The sequence below is a fragment of the Cydia amplana genome, chromosome 6, assembly GCF_948474715.1.
Source record: "Cydia amplana chromosome 6, ilCydAmpl1.1, whole genome shotgun sequence".
Taxonomy (NCBI): domain Eukaryota; kingdom Metazoa; phylum Arthropoda; class Insecta; order Lepidoptera; family Tortricidae; genus Cydia; species Cydia amplana.
The window spans coordinates 13,917,921-13,943,209 of record NC_086074.1 but is presented as its reverse complement, the minus strand read 5'-3'; the positions used below and the strand labels follow the sequence as shown (position 1 = coordinate 13,943,209).

At 35.7% G+C, this 25,289-nt stretch overlaps 1 protein-coding gene across 2 annotated transcripts; it reads left to right on the top strand.

Moving 5' to 3' along the window:
• Positions 1–849: 849 nt before the first annotated feature.
• On the top strand, positions 850–24,949 carry LOC134648929 (sorting nexin-13-like). 2 transcript variants are annotated; one of them, XM_063503552.1, is made up of 24 exons: positions 850–1,207; positions 1,316–1,427; positions 1,828–2,042; positions 3,153–3,370; positions 3,662–3,814; positions 4,260–4,432; positions 4,911–5,027; positions 5,311–5,422; positions 5,603–5,728; positions 6,070–6,108; positions 6,856–7,076; positions 7,753–7,814; positions 7,908–7,948; positions 9,676–9,771; positions 10,112–10,225; positions 10,397–10,530; positions 11,054–11,266; positions 11,729–11,825; positions 12,932–13,011; positions 14,147–14,265; positions 14,468–14,536; positions 14,812–14,918; positions 22,205–22,318; positions 24,835–24,949. In XM_063503552.1, the coding sequence occupies exons 1-24, from the start codon at positions 1,095–1,097 to the stop codon at positions 24,939–24,941; spliced, it is 2,952 nt and encodes a 983-aa protein (XP_063359622.1). In that variant the 5' UTR covers positions 850–1,094; the 3' UTR covers positions 24,942–24,949. The 2 variants fall into 2 exon arrangements, with proteins under 2 accessions (XP_063359622.1, XP_063359623.1); XM_063503553.1 differs by lacking the exon at positions 6,070–6,108 and having other exon boundaries at positions 851–1,207.
• Positions 24,950–25,289: the final 340 nt, after the last annotated feature.

Here is a 25,289-nt window from a genome sequence, read left to right as displayed (position 1 = left end):
ATAAAATTATTATACTATACTAGTATTATTAGGTAGTCGCGGACTATTTAAATCTGTAATATATGATAAATAAACAGTTCTTGTGATTGTGTTGTATTTCAGTAAACCAAAATGATGTTATGTGTTTGTAGTTTTATTTATGTTTATTTCCATTACTATTTGCAGATCTTTAACATGCCCAAAAGATATCTTCGTAGGTAGGTAGTTTCAACATAGGTATATAAGCTCACATATTAACTCACACCAGTTAAATGAATTTATAAATGAGCTTTCGCTAGCCTTCTAATGCCTACAATTTTATCTGTCCAGTTAAATTAGAATAAATTGAATTTTTTTGGGCGGACCACATTACACACGATCGAAGAGGCCTCGGACCGGATCAAGGTCACGATCCGGTACGCCCGTCTGTAATAGCTATTACAGCCAGTGTGGGATCACCTTTACTTGTTTCTATTGCCACGCTTTTGCCACGGATGTTAGAGTTAGACCAAGAAAAGTCTGCAGCGATTTTGATAGCCCACGCAGTGCAAGTGTTATTTACACGTCATAAATTCATAGAAGTTTGGCGTTTAAAATGACACTTGCACTGCGTGGGCTATCAAAATCGCTGCAGACTTTCCCCGTCTGACTCTTGTGTTTAAATGTTTACAGACGACCGCACCGGACCGCGATCTAGGCGACCAAAACTGTAGAATGCAATACTGATTTCATGTTTTGGCCATTCTCAATTTAATGGACGTATTGCAACCTATCTCCGTAAACGCCATTAACCTTTGGCTGCGTTGACGTCTATCAATAGACGCTTTTGTTTTGAATACTTTTGTTGACGAAAACGTCGCCCTATTTTCACAAAATGTTGTAAGTTGTGAAACAAAACATATCGTTATTACATGTAGTTAAAGCTTAGAATCGTTTACGATGATTCAATCAATATTGATAAAAACAACGTTGCAGTTTTATTGACATTTGGAAATTGTAGTGTTTTAGGGACGTAGTGTTAAGTTGATTTCACTGATATTTTCAATTATTTATATTTTTCTTCGTTCTAATGCCATTAAATTAAGGTCCTGCAACTGTAGAATCTCCAAAGCACAATGGCATTAAGAATTGGTGGGTGGTTTGGTTTAATTTCCGTGATAGTGATTGGGTTGTTTGGATTCGGATGGTATTTAACAATTCTTTCGTTTTTGGTCTCCTTTCTGGCAGGGTAAGTATGTTTATTTCAACTGAAAATACTGTTTTTTCATTGAAAATATCCAAGAATCTAGTTTCGACCTTTCATTGACTGAAATTTGTCAATAATTTTATTTTACAGGATATTAACGATCCTTTATTTAAATTATGACGACAAGAAGATCTTCAATGTAGACATAAATTGCCTGGATGACCCACTGCAGCGAACAAATTATTCCATTCAGTCCCCAAAGGTGAGCTTAGCAGAATTTCTATGGTTTTGGTTATGGTGTCTTACCGTTAACCTTATAAGGCTTTATGACCTATTATCGGTTGTAAATTTATGCTGGTGGTAAATTGTGCTTCAAATTACCCAATCAATGCCCCTTTTGTATAGATTTAAACAATAACTGTTTTTATAACTCCAGTGGACTCATTCACATCATCAATGTTCATATGTTAAATTATATTAGAAGTACTACATATAAATCTTTGCCCCTGATAATAATAATATTGTGGTGTTAAAGCTTTTTTTCTGCTCTATATTTTTTATACTTTGTGAATTTTCCTAATGTAGTGACTTCTAATATAATTGATTAGAAAATATTCAGTTAAAATTTTAAGTTTCATTAACTAATGTAATGTATGTTTCAGATTCTAGAACTATTCAATTCCAACCAACCTTTGCCAAAATTTGACCAGCGCATTACTGGCAGTGATACAGTTGACTCGTTCCTGAATGAAATCATCACTATCATCATAAATGACTATGTGACCACATGGTATGGCATCTTGACTGATGATGAAGAGTTCACAAGTCGTTCAATCAAAAAATTGGTGATTTCTACTAGCGCTAATGTAGCCAATAGGTGAGTTTTGCTTTAATCCATTTACATCCTGTTTATTAACTTCCTGACTCACACAGTTAAACTTTGGAATAAAATGTAGCCCGCAGTAATTCCAGACTTATTTTAAACCTTTAAGAAAAGATCATGATCCTCATCTTAATGCTTTAAAATTTGCTTACCATCAGGCAAATTGTCTACCAGTTTGCCTTGGTTTGAAAGACATTGCTTTAATGTATGCTTTAATATTACACAGTAAAAAAGGAATCTAACTTATTTATTTGTATTATGGAGTTGTTTAATAGTAGTAGTAACTTCAGTATCGACGACATCATAGCAATTGCAGGAAAGACTTGGGAGAATAATGCTACAGACAAAGAGAAATGGAAAAAGATGGAGGAGGCTTTTACAAGGGATCACACATCGGGAAAATATAATAAAGAAGAAGTAAATTTTAAATTTTATAACGGATGTGCGAGAAACAAAGCCATTATACAACTTGTTTACATTACATTTTTTCACGGTTTATATGCTTTCCCGCCTAAGAAGCTATGGCATAGATATAGCAAAAATATGTCCAAAAGTGTACACCTTCATTTTGATTTTGTCAGAGTTGTACAAAAAACCTCTGTTTATGACAGACTAACAAGAATAATGTTCCTTGTGAATAAATCGCAAATGCTCCTACATATTAATATTTGTTTTGAACATAACATTGTATATAAATAATGTAATTAAAAAGAGGTTAATGTCCGCTGGGAAACATAATTAATGCTTATCTAATGAACTCTTTGCTAATTATGATAATGCTCTCAAGAAAGGTCTGTTACGATTACTTTAGACCTTGATGAATGATTATTTTTTAAATATTTGGTATCTTAGCATTTGGTATTCTTCATTGCTGCAATTTCGCAGTAAATGTTTAAATTCATAAAACTATTACACAATATATATTAGCGGGTTGCGGGTGCTTCTATACATATATTTCATATGTTTAAACGCAAGTCATGTGCCGCGCGCCCTCGTTTGACTATTGGCGCTACTTTAGTATCTACTGTGTAAACATATATAGGAGGTTCAAATTCATTTGACACAAGTGAGACGTGTCCCTACATAAAATGTTACCTTTTCCAGAGTAAAAAGCGTAGACTGGATCCACCTCCTCTCAACAAAATTTCCCGAGGAGCTAACAATGCACCTAAAACTGTTCAAACAGTCGAGAGTGAGGTTGAAGCACATAGATCTAGTAGCTGCTAAAGAGGTCAATGGCAACGGCAAACCTAGCCCAAAGAAGGAGGAAAAGAAGACGCATAGAAGGAATAAGAGTGACACAGATTTGTCCTGGCCCCCAGGTACCTATGATTTAATCTGATTATCTAACCTTGAATCCGGAATGTGAAACTGCAATGTGAAGGTTGCGAGCGTGTATTTCAAGAGATTACAAAAAAAAACAACCTTGCTTCGTTACTGGTACGATTGGCTCTGAACTTGTAGTAGTAATTAGTGATTTTTGCTGTCACCATGGAGCCGATGTAAAGTTAACTTAAATGGACTCACAGATAGACAGCGTATTCGTCAGATCAGATCAGGTGCCAAGACATAGACAAACAATAATAAACTTAGCCAGCGGCGATTTTTTTCAGATACTCAAACATTTGGAAAGTCCAAGTTTTACGATAGCTCCGAAGATTTAAGTGGGAAATCATTGACCGACCTGTTTTTCGACTTGGAAACCTCAATAGAGAACAGACAGCTCTGCCGCGACGCATTTTGCACCGATCCTAAAAAGGAATATGGTGAGAAATAGTAAATCATGAAGACAATTCTTATCTATGTGTTACTATACATTCTACAATTTATTCGATTGTGTACAGTAGGTATTCTCATCCAAAAAAGCACATATTTCAACTGACTTTCCAATGTCACATAAGAGTGTTATAAGAAGCAGAATCAGAAAATACAACAGCAGGAGTAGAAATTATGTCTATATCAATATAGTAAAACAATACTTGTGTCGGGAGAGGCCGCTCTTCCATTAGGAAAGACAGTGTGTTGTTTTTTTTTTTTAATTCTATTTTTTTTTTTTTTTATTTAATCCAAAACAAAATTAAAGTGTATTTATTGCACTTATCTGCCAAACTGCAGAACAGTTGTTAAGTAAACTTTAGCTTAACTTAAGGGCAATCCTGCTTTAAAAATTGAAATGAAATTTCTATAATAAACCCTTATTTTTTTTTTCAGCATTACTATGCGAAGTGTCAGAAGCCGTGATCTACCTAGTAGCTCCTGAGGAAGTGTGGAAATGTCACGCCTTGAAGCTGTTACTCATTGATCTACTGTCGTCGGTGGTTCTGCGACCTGTGGTGGCGCTGCTTAGCGATCCGGACAACATCAACAGAGCCATTATTAGGACGGTGAGTGTGAAACAAAGTTAATAAATGGTTGGTGTAACATAATATAACACAAGGCCGCTGCGTCGCCAGTTCACTTCTTTTGAACTTGGCTTGACACGCTGCCGTGTGTCTAGCTTTCGGTGGTTGCACCGTTTAGCTGATAGCACTGCAGTGTGGAAATACCTTGAAGTTGCTACATAATCTACTATCCTCGGTGGTTCTGTGGCCTGTGGTGGCACTGCTTATTGCTTAGCAATCCGGACAACAACGACAGAGCCATTATTAAGGTTCCGTCACTCAGGCGCGTTTTCCGGGTGGGGCGTAAGCGGGGCGCGCCGCTTTTACATATAAAACGCTCACGTCCCGCCCGGAAAACGCGCTTGTGTGACGGAACCTTTAGAACGGGAGTCTGACCCTATAGAGTTAAGTATTTCGGTTGTTGCACCGTTTACCTGATGGCCCCTGAAGTGTGGTTTATTATAATTACTGTTTATTCTAGTGTTGTCGCGACGCGGTTCTGCCGTCAGAGCAGTTCCTCACAGTAATACGGTGCTGCGGCGACGCCGAGGAACTAGATGCCACGTTGGAAATGGTGCAGAAAGACATACAGAAACTAGTAAGAATTCTTAACCTGACATTTTAAATGACATTTTATTGGTAACAGTGGTCTACAGCGACTAGCGACCAATTATTTTCTTGCATAACAAACGTATCATCGTCGTTCACACTGTTGACTGACAATTCGTTAACTTTATTACAAAGATAAGGTCGCTCTAAATTAACTTTTCCAAGAGAAAATACTCGTTCACGAGGAAAAAACTTGTTTATCGCCCTATTTGGACGATAATGTTCAAGGTATTTCTGTAATTTTACTGTAACATAATATATTGTAATTATAGCATTCGAGAGACAGTGCTGGAGAGTGGGAACTGCAAGATCGGCAGAAGCTGTCTTCACTGCAATACCTTACTAGGATTATACAAGCCCGGAAAGCCACTTTAGGTCCTCAAGGTAAATTTAGAAGCGTGTTTGCATTTTTTTCTGTAATTTTTCATATGTAATTTGACCTTTGTATGCGTAATTTTCACCTCTGTAAAAATGACCACAATTTATTTTATGTGTGGGATTGGCAACGAGTTTCTCAACCCGCCAACGGAGCATCGGCTGACGTTTATTAACCTTCCTTTTTAGGAACCAGCAGCGCCACAGAAGTGAAATTGTCAGAAGAAGTGATTAGATCCGAGAAATTTCTGCGGGCACAAGAAAACTGGAGGTCTCAAGCGCAGTACACACTAGACATAGAACTCAATGAAACAGGTTGGTACCGTTTCTTTCTACTTATAACGTAGCATAAATTATTACACAAAATAACTTAAAATCATGATTTGCTGTAATTATTTTGAATTTATCAGTAAATTCATGTTATTGTAACGAAAAACACAAATATACCTAATGTTATTTTACTTGTTAAGGTCATAAAACTGCACTTTACACAAAGAAGTTTATACTAATAACTAAAAATATTAGTAATATTAGTTTTTAGTTATAATTACAAATAGACCTAGAAAAAAGGGATGAGTTCTAGTTAATTCATGGTGGTTTTTATGCTCGTAAATTCTTGCAATAGTAAACAGTAATACTTGTTTTATATTTTAAAGTGACTCTATTTCGGAGGATGTCAACATTATCAAACAGAGGTAGGCCTATTCTGCAAGATAGGCATTCTAGATTAGCCTGTACTGCTTGCTAGTAGGAGTAGTAGTTAATCATTAGATATAGTACGGTAAAAAGTTATTTTAATAGTGGAGGAGTAGAGTCGTCTATGAAAAAATTGAGCCTCGAATTTGGCAGCTGAAATATGTTACTGTGCAGTCGATCACGTCGTACATGGCGCAACTTTCATTTTCAAACAAAGTCAATTCAGTTAATGTCCATTTTAATTTTTAACAAGCAGAAACGTTAAATTTAAAAGTGGTAAAATTACTTAGGTCTTACGGACCTTACGGTAGATGTCGCTCGGGTCGGGTCTTATGGGTCAAGGGACCCATATGGTGCAAAGATTTGCTGGCTATCGATGAGGTCTTGGTGGGTCAGATGGCAGAGCGCTGGAGTATCGATCCAGAGGCCGTGAGTTCAAGTCTCACCCAAAACAGTATTTTTTCCACTTTTAATTTTATTCTTAGCTTTATTGACAATTGCCAATCAAAACCCCGGGGCACAATTTTTTTCAGTCTACATCTCTTCTATATTAAACAACTCTTATATCTCATTAGAAAAACATTAATTATGCTTATATCCGATAACAGTCTAGTGTCATTTTCCAGTCCATGTTTAGTCTCATTGGATCAACTTTGACATAAAATAGACGCTGGTTACCTTATGCTTAATTCAACGCGCAACGCAACCTAAATACACAAACATAAGGTTCAATTTCCAACTTCCAGATTCGATACAGTCTTCTAAACTAGTGATCGACAAGCTTCGGTCATCCGCCTTGGAAGTTTGCGACACGTACCTGTCTCCGAGCCGAGTGGGCGTGCTAGGGCTCCCTGAGAACACTTACGCGGAACTGGTCCGGAAGATCAATACGGAAGGGGAGGAGTTTACGAACAACCCCGTTATATGCTTCGATGACGTGTATAAATGTGTTTGGGATGCCCTTCAGGTGAGTTTTTCATTGATTTACTTTGTATACACTGATTTCAAGCTTTAAAACTACCTCGACGCCATTATCCCCGTGGTCTCAGAGAAAGACTGCTAAAGTTGACATCAACTTTCTAGCTGCGCGAGTTTTTCAAACTACCCGCATTCGGTCTTGTTTATGAACTTGAACGATGAACTGGAATAACTTCTAGTGGAATACTATGAATTTTCTATTTATTTATGTGCTAAGAACAATAATATCGTTTTAAACATTGTGACGAATATAAATTAATACTTCCGTCTGATTGATCGCCGCCGGTGGGACGACTATGTAGACCTAATCATAGAGAAATATAGTAAGACAAGGGTGCACTCCACACATCAGTTTTGGTACCGAAAAGACTATTAATTTCGGTGTCTACATCTAGTATCGAGTAGCGGAACTATCAGTACTGGTTCTACTATGAGTCTTATGCTCAACAACATAAGACTTTCCGGTCGGTGCTACTTCTATTGCCAAGTAGCAGTACTGATAGTTCCGGTACTCGATGCTAGATGTAGACACTGAAATTAATAGTCTTTTTGGTACCAAAACTGATGTATGGAGTGAGCAGTCTATGTATTTTTTCTCTATGACCTAATTAAGTTTGTTATCAACTGGATATGAGTATTCATAAATATAATTTATTTCGTTTTAGGACGATTATTCGTGGCAATTGTATTGCATGACGAACGGAGAACAGGACTCAGCTGCTAACAGGTACTACTGAATCTGGATATTTGAACCAAAAGCGAAGAAACATATGTTTATTTATTCTAAAATCTTGATGACGTATTGAACTTTTCTTTTCAGTGAAATCAAAAAAGATGACAAAGACGCCAAGAAATATACCGGTAAGATATTTGTTAAAACATCTAATAGCTATAATACAGTAGCTTTAGGGATCGTGTGCGTTGGAGTCTGCCATCTTGTAGCCTAAAAAGAAAACTTAAACTTAACATTGAAACTGTCACTGACAGCGGGTGCTACGCCATACAGTTCAATGAGTTGGATAGTCGCCCACTTTGTAGTCTCAATCGGAAAACTAAACTTAAAATTAATAGTTCGCGCGAATCTATTGGACACTCCTACAATTCATACACCCTCCCTATTGGTAGGAATTCACTAATAAAATTGGGTACAATAACATTTTAACTTTTTGGTTAAGTGACTAAGGCGTGACGTCACACCCTTGTGTCATTTACTCTCATTTCTTATTGTTACGTGGCATCAATGCAGGTCCAATATAGGGATCTATATCTGAATCCCTAAAGTCTTTTCTCCTATCTTTAAATTCCCTAATATTGTTTGTCATAATGATCAGTTGTCCTAACACTAAAAACCTTAATTTTGGTTTCCCTAATTATTGATTATTTATCCTAATGTTATTAAGCATATTTTCTTTTTTGCGAGGGTCGCAGTTCTAACCCTAACCTAACTTACTTTTGTGGCAGCAAGTTCTAAAACCTAACCATTTTTCAGAACCTTACATGGAAAATAATCGTTATGACAATTGGTCGTTAGGGCATGTGCCCATTAGGACAAACCAGTTAGGGCAAGTGACTTTAGGACAAACGTTGTTAGGGATTCAGAATGACACACATGTAATCGTCATCAAAATAGTATATATCGACGATATAAAACCATTTAGTCAACATGCGGCTTACATTAATAGTATTTGTCACCAAGCCAACCCAGGCAAATGCAAGAGACTATTGAAGTCGTGCCTCAGCACGTTTCCCAAGTTGTTCCACAAGAGTGACAAGCCCCAGTGGACGAACAAGGCGTCCACTTTCCCACGCAACGTCACTAGGAGACCGCCGTGCGACAGGAGCCATACGCTGCCTAAATGCAAATTTGGTATTTCGTTGCCGTTTTGTAGTACAACACCATCATAGTGCCAGTGGAGTTATACATAATAGAAAAAAAAAAAATAAAAAAAATCGCGACAAGTAGGTAACTATAGCTCGTCTTTTGGATTAGAAAAATAACCGTCTATATTTATTCCAGCCATCTTAAAAGAATATTTTTCAGTTTTAATATGGTTTTCTTAGAAAATACACATTTTCTTAATCTAAAAAAACGAAGTATACATTTCGATCTCACACATACCTACGTTAGTATTGTGATAGCTATATTCTGCCGGCACGGTGTTTTCTTACTGTAATATGTATCTTTAGTGTCAGTTAGTACTTAGATTATAAATGTACTTACATTGGAGTAGCATTTGGTTAGTTCGATTAAATGTAGGTAAGTACCTACGCTCTGGATGAATATATTTCTGTATTGAAACGTATTATTGATTACCGAATTGGCTAGATTTTATAAATGTATATAGTAGAGAGTTTTCATCATTGCTTCCCTGCTGGTGGATATGACTTGAACGCTAGTAACAATTCTTTAAATTACATAAATATCTAATAGTACTGTGGAACATTCTTTATATCTTAGTATGTATTTTAAGTTTTAAGCGTGAAATGGCACAAATAGTAAGCTGATTCTTTTTTTCACTTAAGTAAAATAGTATTAACTATTGTCTATGTTCATCGTCAGTAATAATTTTATGTTGTCTTCATGACAGGAGTAGACACGTTACCAGTGCCCGGTGCAAGACACAACCGATCACGGTCTGATATTGTGGGGAATTTGGCACAAAAAATGATCAGTGAAAGTGCAGGTTAGTTTCACTCTCGCTCTCTTATTTGTGCAAATTATTACAATTATAAGTTGAAAACATTATATTGAAAAAGATTCCGTTGAATAAGTTGAACTAGTAATTAGAAATTTTGAAGCTTATATGTTACTCTAAGTGACATGGTTCGCAGTTTCTCAGGGGTCCTCTGACTCAGGTCCTCAGAGACCACTCATTGAGATGATATGTAGAGTTAATGGTCACGGCGGCCACTTGTGGACCCTGAGTTAGAGCATTTTACCCTGTGGTTTTGAATACTGCAATATTATGTAGGTACCTACTGTATTTCCACGCACGTGAAGAAAAAAAAATTGTAAAATTTCAGGACCGTCAAATTTGACTTCTCCCAACACAAGCAATATGTCGCTGTCTCACTCAAACATCAGCCAAAACGCAAGGAATCTCACCTCTCCATTGCAAGCGTCAATCATTGAAACAGGTAATCATTTATATCAATCATGTGTAGAAAAGTATTTCATTAAAGAAAGAAGAAATTTTAGCACGCTCCGTGGTCTCGTTTCATTTTCATTGAAGTCAAATGTTTATTATGTTAATCGTGTAGAAAATGTTTTTATATGGTGGCGGCAATAACCTGATACCTTCCTTGTAGCTCTGATGCAAGACAAAGGGAAGACAATTGGAATCTACGCAATAGCAGTGACTAGAGTGTCAGATAACGAGAAATGGCACATTTATAGGAGATACAGCGACTTTTATGACTTACATTCATCGATTAAAGATAAGGTAAATGAGCTGAATTTTACCCTTATTCATTATCTATATTATATACTTAATATACTAATAACAATTCTTTTAAATGTGGACCTTATGTCTCGGCATTAAGGTTTACGAAATGTAAGTTATACTTGGTCAACCAGATCTTGACAGTAGAAAAAGGCGGCAAATTTGAAAAAATGTAGGCGCGAAAGGATATCGTCCCATAGAAAATTTGAATTTCACGCCTTTTTTTACTGACAAGATTTGGTTGACCAGCTATAATAATGTGACGCGTGTCCGGGCTGTTTGAAATGTATGCATTTTAATAAAGTTTATGAATTAATTATTAAACAATTAATTCTTCTCTATTTTTCTGGACTTGAGGTTAAAATATCAATACCTTATGAAATATCACATATCAGTAAGGGACTCTTTGACAAAAGAGTGAGCCGCTTACTAATGCGCCGGCGGCAAATTATATGGACCAGAAACAAATATTAGTACTTAGTAGATTTTTATTTAATTCTTCGAGTTATCTTTCATGTTCCAGTGGCCTGAATTAGGCCACCTCCCTTTTCCTGCGAAGAAGACATTTCAAAACACCTCCCGCGCCGTTTTAGAAACCAGAAAACGAATGCTGAATAACTACCTGCTGAATTTAGGGAACCTCGCAAGGGAGGCGCGGTATATGGCGCTCTGGTCACCAGATTACCTAGGAGGATTCCTTAGCCAGGAGATACAGACAGGGAAGACTAGCAATATGGTAAGTACGATTCTACATGCAATTAGAAAGCGAATGCTGAACTAGTACCTGATGAACTTGGCGAACCACGCACTATTGCGCGGTACACCGTACACGGCGCTCTGGAAACCAGATTATCTAGCAGGGTTCCTGAGTCAAGATATACCTACAGACTGGATAGACTAGCAACACGGTAAGTACGAGTACAAAAATTATAAAATACTTCTGTTTGTAAGCCAGGTTTTCTTCGGAAGCTTCGTATCCTACCGACTGCGCCAAATAACATGTATTTATAGGTCCGTACAAAAAATACTGTAGCATGACAAATACGAAGGTTTCCGAGAAAATACGATGGCAAAGGATTATGTACTAAAGATGAACTATTCCAGCTTTTAAAAACATTCTACGACTTGCACATCTGTACTACTTACTACTTTACATTTTGCAAGGATTTTAAAATGCCTAATCTCTTCTATTCCCCAGTTCGATGCCCTGTTTGTGAATTCAATAAAGGCTGGTGTGAGGACATTAAAGAACATGCCTGACCAGTTTGCTAATACAGTCGATGGAGTTATGGATGGTAAGGAGCCAATGATTACAGTTTTTTGATGCTGTATGAGGAGGAGCTGCAACGGGACATAGAGGCGGTCTATCGTTGGAGTGTTGAAAATGAACTCTATTTCAATGCAAGTAAATGCGAAATGATGTCTTTCACCCGGTCCCATACACCTCAAATATTTCGTTACAATATTGGCGGCGCCGACATATCACGCTCGGAACAGGTACGTGACTTAGGAGTTCTCTTTGACTCAAATATAACGTTTCGCGAACATGTCCAGGCCGTGGCTAAGACTGCATACAAAAGACTGGGTTTCGTTCTGCGCAATTCAGCGCCCCTGACTGTGGAAGCCACACGCGTGTTGTATGCGGCACTCGTGCGCAGCGTTCTCGAAACGAACGCTGTGGTGTGGAGTCCGCATGAAAGCAAATATATACTTATGCTGGAGCAAGTCCAAAAGTCGTATCTTAGGGCATTATACAAGAAAATACACACATCCGTATATGTACCCTACTCTGTTTCTGCAGGGACATCTAGGGTACGACTCGCTTCAGCTACGGAGGTTGCTCTCTTTGGCGAAATTCACGATCGGTATTATTAGAAACTTAATAGATAGCGTAGCCCTTGTCGAGGCCTTCATGCGATTATTTGTGCCTAACCAGTACACTCGCGCGCGGCGCCACCCGCTGCTGGCGGAGGGCACCGCGCGCACGCGGGCGCACGCGCAGGCGCCGGTCGTGCGCGCGCACGCTCTGCTCAACTCCGTGCTCGAGGCACACCCGGAATGTGATTTGTTTGCGAGTGCAATTGGACGACTGATGATTGAGTGTAAGAGAGTGATAGAGCGAGAGATGCCTGTAAGTAGTATTATATAATGTTGTTATGTATGTAAATACTTTCTCCCAATTTGTGCCGCTGTGGCTTTAGCTGTTAAGGTACAATTGTCAACTTAATAAACAATAAACAATAATAAACAATGAGCATACAGTTTGACAATATACATGTACATAAATTCTAATATTCACTTCCATGAAAATTTGACATTTCACAAAAGAGTACAGCATATTCGCTAGCAAACTAATGTTAACCTTAATTTGATCAGTTAGTCAAGTATTACTATTTTACAGGTATTTCAAAGGTGTTCCAAAGCAAAGGAAGTGACAGTTGCGAGGACCTTAGATACGCAAATTCCTCGGATAGTCAAGATGTAAGTATTATTTATTTAATTTTAATGTCTGCTAGTTTCAAACTTGAATAAGATCATTCTTAGTTCCAAAAGCACTTATGGCGGGTTGCAATCCGGAAAAAATCAACGAAATGATTAACAGGAAATAAATATCGCCGGTGCCTACGGCTATTGCTATTGCGCATGATATGGCACAGTGCTTTATTTAGAAATGAGAGCGGGCGTATAATGTACGCGGTTTCCGCATAATAACCACATAATATGCAATAGTAGATTGTTAACCAACGGATGAAAGGATAAAAATCGTTATTTATGGAATGGTGAGTTAAATATCAGAATGAAAATTGTATAACAAATAAATTTAAACCCAAATTTCAGTTGCTTATCGTAAATAAAATCATTAAATCGTACTTGGAACGTACAATGCTCCAGTTTCTGCGTATCATTTTCTGCACACCTTTTAGGACAACAATGACCCTCTCTTAGAGCATGAGAAATGAAAAGTCTAGTAACGTTATGTCCTGGTAATTGACCGAAGCGTAGCGAAGGTCTACGTTTTGACTCGGGCATTTTGCTTTTGTATGTCCGGATGTTCTCCTCTACAGGTCACAATTCTCAACCGATTCTTGTGAAATTTTGTGACCAGATTCTATGAGTAAATAATTTTTTTTGTCGATCCCGTTTTTGGAAATTTTCAAAAATGGAGGAGTTGTGATACCTCGCGTTTAAACAAATAGTTGTATCGATATCATAAGAGTATTTTCTTTTCGAGACATATTTACATAGTAAATGGAAATAAATGCAGAAAAATTGTATTGCTGGTTTAGGCGGTATTTAGATATTTAGTTTGTACTCGAGAATGAGTAGCCGAATTTCGTCAGCTTAGCTAAGAACTATCATGGCGCATTTTGTAAACAATCGCTTTTTTTGTTTGCACACAGAAAGTCTGGGTTCGATCCCCAGTAAGACATCACTTTTTGTATTTCTTTTTCACTTAAACTTCGTATTTTTTTTAATAAATTAAAATCTTTGTATTGTTGATTGATCAAACCGCTGTGTGGCGCTGTCATCGTGCACGGTCCCAATAAGCTATGCTCGCGAGGTCTACAGCTCACAGAGCCACTAGATATTATAAACGATTGTATTATGTACGCAGGAGGGCGACGAAAGCGCAGCGCTGCGTCTGCTGGAAGAGGTGTTAGGCATTCGGGGGCTGTGGCTGCGGAGGAAACTGCTAGCGCCGTTGCGCACACTTATTGCAGACCGGGTCAACAAGTAAGTTCGGTACAACTATAGCCACAGACCACCTCAACTACTCACCAGAGGTCACCACATATAAGCACTCCCGGGCAAATAGAGTATGCGAGGGAAACTTATTTCAGTTGCGCCTACAATTACGAGCAATACTCGTGAAAGTTAAAAATACATACAAAAATTTAGCTTTAGGGATGAGCAAATATTTCTCTTATTTTTACAGAAAGGTGTTTGATTTAGTATCTTCGCTGACTTCGCCCCGGAACGTCGTTCAATATCTTAAGACATTTAAGTAAGTTGAATACTACTTTATTTTTTATTGGTTGCACCATGGTCTTCAAATTAGGTAGGTATACAGCCATCGCATATAATTATGTTGGGGGTGTATTATAATACCCAATGTACCTACTCGTAATTTTGACACCAAAAATGATTACGCAAGCCATTTAAAAACGCACAGGAGAGTAGAGCAACAACACAACTATTTAATTTGTCATAATCTTAATTCTGTCTTCTTGTAGGACCTAGGTCTATATGGATCCCGACCTAACAATATTTCTGTTTCAGACAATGGCTCACGAGCCGCAACAACCCGCAGGGCGGTAACCGCGATGCGGCCACTAAGGCTAGGACCAGAGTTGCTGCCAAAGTTGCCCTATTAGCTGCTTCATCAGGTTTAAAACCAAACAAATATTACAAGCTTTTTATCTTAAATACCTAAAAAGCAAACTACATATAGTTCGTTTTTTAGCATTAAAAACAAGGTAAACAATCTTGAAACACGCTTTAAAAATAGTTTATATTACTTATGAAAGCAAAAGAATGTAAAAGATAGTATATATGATTTATAATTCTAACATATTTGCTGTAACTTATTTTTCAATGGTGATTTTTAAAAAGACATGTCAAGATAGCTTACCTTCTTTCTAATGCAAAAAAAAAACGAACTATAGTTATTGGCCTTTTAACTTGAACAAGGATACTGCCAGTGTATAATTTTAGCTGTTAAGATCGGTTTTCCTAGGATAGCGGTGCCGTCATATAGCGGCCGTCTCCATACTAAATAATACGGCTAAATATGGATGTCGTAGTATTTGTATGGAGACGGCCGCTATATGACGGCACCGCTTTCGGAGGAAACCAAAGCTTTACCTCAGTCTGATTTACTTATGGTCTGCCAGTTTATATAATGTATTTACTGCCTCTACAGACAGTCCACGCACGATCCCTATGAATGTCTTATTTAATTCTCGGAAAAGTGTAGATGTGAAGTTGTGAAACATAAATAATCGGTTATGTTATGTTTGTATTCTACCTACTACGAGTATATATCAGTTTTAAAAGTACATATGTATTATGTGTGTGTGGAACTAGATACTTTAATCGTATACCTAATAGTATATTTTGTTACTTTTGCCTGTTAATGCTTTAGGAGTTGAATTATTGTAGAATAAAGGTTTCAACGGTGTTTAGGTTATGCGTTGTCTGTTAGTGTTATCTATCTATATATATAAATGCAAGTGTCCTGACTGACTGACTGACTGACTGACTGACTGACTGATTCATCAACGCAGAGCCGAAACTACAAAAGCTAGAAAGTTGAAATTTGCACACTAGGTTGAATTTGTAAAGTGTACAAGAGATAAGAAGCGATTTTGAAAAATTCAACCCCTAAGGGGGTTAAAAAGGGGATGAAAGGTTGTATGGGGTGCAAGTTTTATTTCAAGCGAGGAATTTGAAACTTTGTAAAAATGTACTATATTAAAAAACAAGAAAATTAATTTCTGCGTTTTCGAAAATTCATCCCCCAAGGTGGTGAAAAAGGGGTTGAAAGTTTGTATGGAGATCAAATATTTTTGTGAGTGTTGGACTTGAAACTTTGTATATGGGGATATTATTATAAGACGGGAAAAGTAATTTCAGCGTTTTTGAAAATTCATCCCCTAACAGGGTTAAAAAGGGGTTGAAAGTTTGAATCCATTACAAATGCTTTGAAACTTCTTAGAAAGGCATAATAGCCGATGACAAAAAAAAGTAATTGCGACGTTTTAGGTAATTCAACCTCTAAGGGGGTAAAAAAGGGGATGAAACTTTGTCCTGGGGTGCAAATTTTATTTTAAGCTAGGACATTGAAACTTCGTAAAAATGTACTATATTAAAAAACAAGAAAATTAATTTCTGCGTTTTCGAAAATTCATCCCCCAAGGTGGTGAAAAAGGGGTTGAAAGTTTGTATGGAGATCAAATATTTTTGTGAGTGTTGGACTTGAAACTTTGTATATGGGGATATTATTATAAGACGGGAAAAGTAATTTCAGCGTTTTTGAAAATTCATCCCCTAACAGGGTTAAAAAGGGGTTGAAAGTTTGAATCCATTACAAATGCTTTGAAACTTCTTAGAAAGGCATAATAGCCGATGACAAAAAAAAGTAATTGCGACGTTTTAGGTAATTCAACCTCTAAGGGGGTAAAAAAGGGGATGAAACTTTGTCCTGGGGTGCAAATTTTATTTTAAGCTAGGACATTGAAACTTCGTAAAAATGTACTATATTAAAAAACAAGAAAATTAATTTCTGCGTTTTCGAAAATTCATCCCCCAAGGTGGTGAAAAAGGGGTTGAAAGTTTGTATGGAGATCAAATATTTTTGTGAGTGTTGGACTTGAAACTTTGTATACGGGGATATTATTATAAGACTGGAAAAGTAATTTCAGCGTTTTTGAAAATTCATCCCCTAACAGGGTTAAAAAGGGGTTGAAAGTTTGAATCCATTACAAATGCTTTGAAACTTCTTAGAAAGGCATAATAGCCGATGACAAAAAAAAAGTAATTGCGACGTTTTAGGTAATTCAACCTCTAAGGGGGTAAAAAAGGGGATGAAACTTTGTCCTGGCGTGCAAATTTTATTTTAAGCTAGGACCTTGAAACTTCGTAGAAATGTACTATATTAAAAAACAAGAAAATTAATTTCTGCGTTTTCGAAAATTCATCCCCCAAGGTGGTGAAAAAGGGGTTGAAAGTTTGTATGGAGATCAAATATTTTTGTGAGTGTTAGACTTGAAACTTTGTATATGGGGATATTATTATAAGACGGGAAAAGTAATTTCAGCGTTTTTGAAAATTCATCCCCTAACAGGGTTAAAAAGGGGTTGAAAGTTTGAATCCATTACAAATGCTTTGAAACTTCTTAGAAAGGCATAATAGCCGATGACAAAAAAAAAGTAATTGCGACGTTTTAGGTAATTCAACCTCTAAGGGGGTAAAAAAGGGGATGAAACTTTGTCCTGGGGTGCAAATTTTATTTTAAGCTAGGACCTTGAAACTTCGTAAAAATGTACTATATTAAAAAACAAGAAAATTAATTTCTGCCTTTTCGAAAATTCATCCCCCAAGGTGGAGAAAAAGGGGTTGAAAGTTTGTATGGAGATCAAATATTTTTGTGAGTGTTACACTTGAAACTTTGTATATGGGGATATTATTATAAGACGGGAAAAGTAATTTCAGTGTTTTTGAAAATTCATCCCCTAACAGGGTTAAAAAGGGGTTGAAAGTTTGAATCCAATACAAATGCTTTGAAACTTCTTAGAAAGGCGTAATAGCCGATTACAAAAAAAAGTAATTGCGACGTTTTAGGTAATTCAACCTCTAAGGGGGTAAAAAAGGGGATGAAACTTTGTCCTGGGGTGCAAATTTTATTTGAAGCTAGGACCTTGAAACTTCGTAAAAAGGTATTAAATTAAAAAACAAGAAAACTAATTTCAGCGTTTTTAAAAATTCATCCCCCAAGGTGGTAAAAAAGGGGTTGAAAATTTGTACGGAGATTTTTTGAGAGTACGGGACTTGAATCTTTGTATTTGGGGATATTATTAAAATACAGGAAAAGTAATTTCAGCGTTTTGTAAAATTCATCCCCTAACAGGGTTAAACAGGGGTTGAAAGTTTGAATCCATTACAAATGCTTTAAAACTTCTTAGAAAGGCATAATAGCCGATAACAAAAAAAAGTAATTGCAACGTTTTTGGAAATTCAACCCCTAAGGGGGTTAAAAAGGGGATGAAAGTTCGTCTTAGGGTGCAAATTTTATTTTAAGCTAGGAACTTGAAACTTTGCAAATAGGTATTAAATTAAGATGCAAGAAAACAAATTTCAGCGTTTTTAAAAATTCATCCCCCAAGGTGGTAAAACATGAGGTTAAAAATTTGTACGGATATCAAATATTTTTGAGAGTGCGGGACTTGACTCTTTGTATTTCGGGATATTATTAGAAGACAGGAAAAGTTATTTCAGCTTTTGGTAAAATTCATCCCCTAACAGGGTTAAACAGGGGTTGAAAGTTTGAATCCATTACAAATGCTTTGAAACTTCTTAGAAAGGCATAATAGCCGATTACAAAAAAAAGTAATTGCAACGTTTTTGGAAATTCAACCCCTAAAGGGGTTAAAAAGGGGTTGAAAGTTCGTCTTAGGGTGCAAATTTTATTTTAAGCTAGGAACTTGAAACTTTGCAAAAAGGTATTGAATTAAGATACAAGAAAACAAATTTCAGCGTTTTTAAAAATTCATTCCACAAGGTGGTAAAACATGAGGTTAAAAATTTGTACGGATATCAAATATTTTTGAGAGTGTGGGACTTGAATCTTTGTATTTCGGGATATTATTAAAATACAGGAAAAGTTATTTCAGCTTTTGGTAAAATTCATCCCCTAACAGGGTTAAACAGGGGTTGAAAGTTTGAATCCATTACAAATGCTTTAAAACTTCTTAGAAAGGCATAATAGCCGATAACAAAAAAAAGTAATTGCAACGTTTTTGGAAATTCAACCCCTAAGGGGGTTAAAAAGGGGATGAAAGTTCGTCTTAGGGTGCAAATTTTATTTTAAGCTAGGAACTTGAAACTTTGCAAATAGGTATTGAATTAAGATACAAGAAAACAAATTTCAGCGTTTTTAAAAATTCATCCCCCAAGGTGATAAAACATGGGGTTGAAAATTTGTACGGATATCAAATATTTTTGAGAGTGCGGGACTTGAATCTTTGTATTTGGGAATATTATTAGAAGAAAGGAAAAGTTATTTCAGCGTCTGGTAAAATTCATCCCCTAACAGGGTTAAAAAGGGGTTGAAAATTTGTATGGCGTTCAAATTTTATTTTAAGCTAGGAACATGAAACTTCAAAAAAATATATGTTATTAAAATACAAGAAAACTAATTTCAGCGTTTTTGAATATTCATCCCCTAAAGTGGTGAAAAAGGGGTTGAAAATGTGTATGGATATCAAACATTTTTTCGAACGCGGGACTTGAATCTTTGTATTTCGGGATATTATTAAAATACAGGAAAAGTAATTTCAGCGTTTTGTAAAATTCATCCACTAACAGGGTTAAACAGGGGTTGAAAGTTTGAATCCATTACAAATGCTTTGAAACTTCTTAGAAAGGCATAATAGCCGATTACAAAAAAAAGTAATTGCAACGTGTTTGGAAATTCAACCCCTAAGGGGGTTAAAAAGGGGATGAAAGTTCGACTTAGGGTGCAAATTTTATTTTAAGCTAGGAACTTGAAACTTTGCAAAAAGGTATTGAATTAAGATACAAGAAAACAAATTTCAGCGTTTTTAAAAATTCATCCCCCAAGGTGGTAAAACATGGGGTTGAAAATTTGTACGGATATCAAATATTTTTGAGAGTGTGGGACTTGAATCTTTGTATTTTGGGATATTATTAGAAGACAGGGAAAGTTATTTCAGCGTTTTGTAAAATTCATCCCCTAACAGGGTTAAAAAGGGGTTGAAAGTTTGTATGGAGTTCAAATTTTATTTTAAGCTAGGAACTTGAAACTTCGTAAAAATATATGTTATTAAAATACAAGAAAAGTAATTTTAGCGTTTTTAATATTCATCCCCTAAAGTGGTGAAAAAGGGGTTGAAAGTTTGTATGGATATCAAACATTTTTTCGAACGCGGGACTTGAATCTTTGTATTTCGGGATATTATTAAAATACAGGAAAAGTAATTTCAGCGTTTTGTATAATTCATCCCCTAACAGGGTTAAACAGGGGTTGAAAGTTTGAATCCATTACAAATCCTTTGAAACTTCTTAGAAAGGCATAATAGCCGATTACAAAAAAAAGTAATTGCAACGCTTTTGGAAATTCAACCCCTAAGGGGGTTAAAAAGGCGATGAAATTTCGTTTTAAGGTACAAATTTTATTTTAAGTTAGGAACTTGTAACTTTGCAAAAAGGTATTGAATTAAGATACAAGAAAACAAATTTCAGCGTTTTTAAAAATTCATTCCCCAAGGTGGTAAAACATGGGGTTGAAAATTTGTACGGATATCAAATATTTTTGAAAGTGCAGGACTTGAATCTTTGTATTTGGGGATATTATTAGAAGACAGGAAAAGTTATTTCAGCGTTTTGTAAATCCCCTAACAGGGTTAAAAAGGGGTTGAAAATTTGTATGGATATCAAACATTTTTTCGAACGCGGGACTTGAATCTTTGTATTTCGGGATATTATTAAAATACAGGAAAAGTAATTTCAGCGTTTTGTAAAATTCATCCACTAACAGGGTTAAACAGGGGTTGAAAGTTTGAATCCATTACAAATGCTTTGAAACTTCTTAGAAAGGCATAATAGCCGATTACAAAAAAAAGTAATTGCAACGTGTTTGGAAATTCAACCCCTAAGGGGGTTAAAAAGGGGATGAAAGTTCGTCTTAAGGTGCAAATTTTATTTTAAGCTAGGAACTTGAAACTTTGCAAAAAGGTATTGAATTAAGATACAAGAAAACAAATTTCAGCGTTTTTAAAAATTCATCCCCCAAGGTGGTAAAACATGGGGTTGAAAATTTGTACGTATATCAAATATTTTTGAAAGTGCGGGACTTGAATCTTTGTATTTGGGGATATTATTAGAAGACAGGGAAAGTTATTTCAGCGTTTTGTAAATCCCCTAACAGGGTTAAAAAGGGGTTGAAATTTTGTATGGAGTTCAAATTTTATTTTAAGCTAGGAACTTGAAACTTCGTAAATATATATGTTATTAAAATACAAGAAAACTAATTTCAGCGTTATTGAATATTCATCCCCTAAAGTGGTGAAAAAGGGGTTGAAAGTTTGTATGGATATCAAACATTTTTTCGAACGCGGGACTTGAATCTTTGTTTTTCGGGATATTATTAAAATACAGGAAAAGAAATTTCAGCGTTTTGTATAATTCATCCCCTAACAGGGTTAAACAGGGGTTGAATGTTTGAATCCATTACAAATGCTTTGAAACTTCTTAGAAAGGCATAATAGCCGATTACAAAAAAAGTAATTGCAACGTTTTTGGAAATTCAACCCCTAAGGGGGTTAAAAAGGGGATGAAAGTTCGTCTTAGGGTGCAAATTGTATTTAAAGCTAGGAACTTGAAACTTCGTAAATAGGTAGTTAGGTAGTAGGTTTTATTACTGAAAATCTTCTAAGGGGGTTTAGAGGGATTATATCGAGGACAATTTTATTCAGTTAGGGGCTTGAAACTTAGTAGGTTGTGAAAGACAAGTCTCATGCATTGTATAATATTAATAATTAAGAAATGATTAACCGTCCTACCGCAATCTCTTGCTGCATAATGTTCTAAGCTAATGTAGAATATATAACCACCAATATACAAATCCACGCGTACGAAGTCGCGGGCAACAGCTAGTTTAATTATACATATGTAAGTAGGTAATGTTGTAAGTACAGTCGCCATCAGACATATCGGAGCGAACAAGATGTTCACAATATCTGAACACGCACTCTAACGCCCTGATAATAGAGGCGTGTTCAGATATTTGTGAGAGCCTTAGCCGCTCTGATATATCTGATGGCGACTGTCCATAAATGTAGGTAGGTAAGATCCACTTCGGGTTACTGCGCCACAGCAGTAAGGTAATGTTGTTGTTGTTGTTGTTGTCAACATTATTGTTATTGTTTGTCAGATGAGCTGAAACACATTGTCGGGTCGGACGCGGCCAGACGGGGCCTACTTACAGTCTTCGATCTATTCCAAAATGAAGAGATCAACAAGAGGCTTATCTTAGTGCTACTTGAAGGTGAGTTCTTATTTATCTCGAACTATTGGATGAATTATGTATATTCATACATTGTGTAAATAATCAATCACTTGTGTGACATTTTGAAAAAAAAAAACGCATTAAACCGATTCGCAAGACCGAAGTGATCCCCCAGTGTAACAGTGAAACAAACTATAGTGGAATTATTCTTATTAGCGTCATTTGACACATTATAACTGACGTATATAGAGATGTAACTAACCCAAATCGATTGTCACAGCAAGCGATTACGATTGGATGGCACCTAGACTGAGGTATCGAATTGTGACGTTTAATGAATTTTTATTTGAGATTTAAATAAAGCTAGAATTATATGGTTAATAAATAATAATAAGAAGATATAATAAATTTAATAATACTTTGTTATAAATATCTAATAACTATTGTAATATGAATGATTTATAAAAAAAATACCTAAATTTAATAATGTTTAAAAAATTTACGTGTAAAATGTATATTTTATGAATAAAACATTGAATTGAATTGTTGCGACCTAAAATGAAAAATTTATATCGATTTACTTAGACGACTACCGATTTATAACGGTAGTGTCCGGCCAACCCTAAATAAAAAAAAAAGACGTAGAACGTAAACGTTCGTAATGCAATTGTCTTCCTTTGTAATTTCGATGTGCAAGATATTTTACGTTCTATTGCTGTTGTCAGTGTCATGTGTCAAATGACGCAAATACGAGTGCACAAGGTATAATGTGAACTTTGAGTGCCGATTTATTTTATGAGAAAACATATGAAAGTATGTTTATACACCGTGTTTTTTTTTATTTCCGTTAATTTAAAGGGTGCATTCCTGAGCTTAAATCAACTAACTTTCTCAAAGACGCCGATATTCTAATTAACTCCATTTCGGAGATAATCAATAATTTTTTTTTCCTATAAGGCCTCTACAAGCGTGTAAACTTGCCGGTTTACATATTGATTAGTGTTTAGAATGAGTTCATACATTTGCTACTAAACTTAAGTACAATCTCGGTCAATCAATGTTCGAAATGACATTGATATGTCACAGATTTCAATTGTTTGGTTGAGTTAAATGTAATGCCCGTGTTACAACAACGCTACATGCTACATTTAATTACTTTTGAAACTTAATTTTTTTTTGTAAAAAAGCAAAAAACATTTTTTTTTTTTAAATTAACTATGCCATTTAGTTATCTTAAACGTACTTAACCATACCCCGAAGTTAACGGAATTCAATAAAAACACGGTGTATAGTAGTAGGGGAAGCTGTTTTACCTCGGACAGTTTTTTCTTTTATGAATTTTAGAAAAAAAACTAATGGCTGTAGAATTATTGTTTATCCGAATCTTATAAGATACATTAATAAATTATCTATTACGATATAAAATTTAAAGATCAGTTTATTTATTTTGATGGGATACGTTGACGAAAAAAAAAGGGAAGTGTTCAAGGAACAACACCCCTGATGTACCTTGGTCATTTCCCGTTGTACCTCGGACATGAAAATTTTAATTAATTTATTTATAATTTAATCATAGAAAAAATATTTATATATGAAATCACAGATATTTTTAGCATATTTACGCCATTGAATAGATTTTTCTACTACAATTACCTTCGAAAAATATACTTAGCAATGGTAATTTTTTTATTTTTGCCTAAAACATTTTATGCATTGTTTCTAAAATTGATTACTTGGTAACTTATAACGCATATAACTAATAATTATAAACACGGCAAATATGAAACCTTAAGTTAAAATAGTTATTTTCGATACAAGTGCGGAAAAGAGGAAATTCGAAACGAGTGGCGATAAATTAAAACACGACCGAAGGGAGTGTTTTAAATCGACACGAGTGGCGAATTACCTATTCGCACGTGTATCGAACAACGTTTTACAGTACATATGGCACTTTAAAGTTTCGACATACGCACGAAAAGTGCTATTTTACGCACTAGTGCGGAAAAGTAGCCCCATATGTACTGTAAAAAATATTTTCAGTAAGTAGCAAGTACGGGCCAAGGTACAACCTATTTTCGTTGTCCGAGGTACAACAAAGAAACTTTTTGGACAAGTAAGCTTGGTAATTATCACTTCCAATTGAGAATAGGCTGAAATGATCCTACCAACCTAATTAACTTAAGTTTAACTTATTATATTCAGTTTTACTATCTATTAGCAAAACATGAAATAATCATCCTTGATGTAAAGTTCGAAATACTGACTTTTTTCTTGAGTTACCAGCCGCTCTCAAGTTTCGTTGATGGCTTGTTTTTTATACTTAATAATAACGTTTCAAATAATATAAATGAAATATTTCAATAACCGTGGCAATGTGGAAATATTGCCATCTGTCCGAGGTAAAACCATGTCCAAGGTACAACAGTTTCCCCTAACTAACCGTAGATTTTATTCATACAAAAATACAATAGTATTTTTTTTTGTTTTTTATAAAAAAAAATTGTAAGTTCGGGGACTTATTAAATCTCTAAATTCATCGTTTGGTATTGTTACAGCTACTCTGGCGAACTTGTTCCCTGACAACGAATTCCCAGAACTGTTCAAGAAACTATACTCCAATTCGCCGAGAGTGCCTGCGTCTAAGAAAAATGTTAGTACTTAGATTAAATTGTTCAAGGGATCAGCTGGTCTGATCTGTTCAAAATGCCGCGTGCCAAGTTATTGACTGAAATTGATGCGTTATTTAAATTGGCAGTATGTTGTGCCCTAAAATATTCAAAATGATTAGAGAAGCTATTTTGTACTGTATGTATACATGTACAGCGAGCTACAAAATTGCACATTATTAATGAAATTAATTCATAAAGTGGCCATGCACTGCAGCTGAGTGCAGGTACATTGTACAGTCCGAAGTGGCCAAATATATCGTAACACACCTTTGTTATCATAGAAATAAGGATGTGTTCCATTATATTTGGCCACTGTGCCCGGCACTATCTATTTGATGCTG

Coding starts and splice junctions, on each gene's coding strand:
- LOC134648929 (XM_063503552.1), top strand. CDS start 1,095: ATGGCATTAAGAATTGGTGGGTGGTTTGGTTTAATTTCCGTGATAGTG. Junction 10,226..10,396: donor AGCGTCAATCATTGAAACAG/GTAATCATTTAT, acceptor CCTTCCTTGTAG/CTCTGATGCAAGACAAAGGG. Junction 14,266..14,467: donor ATTGCAGACCGGGTCAACAA/GTAAGTTCGGTA, acceptor TTATTTTTACAG/AAAGGTGTTTGATTTAGTAT.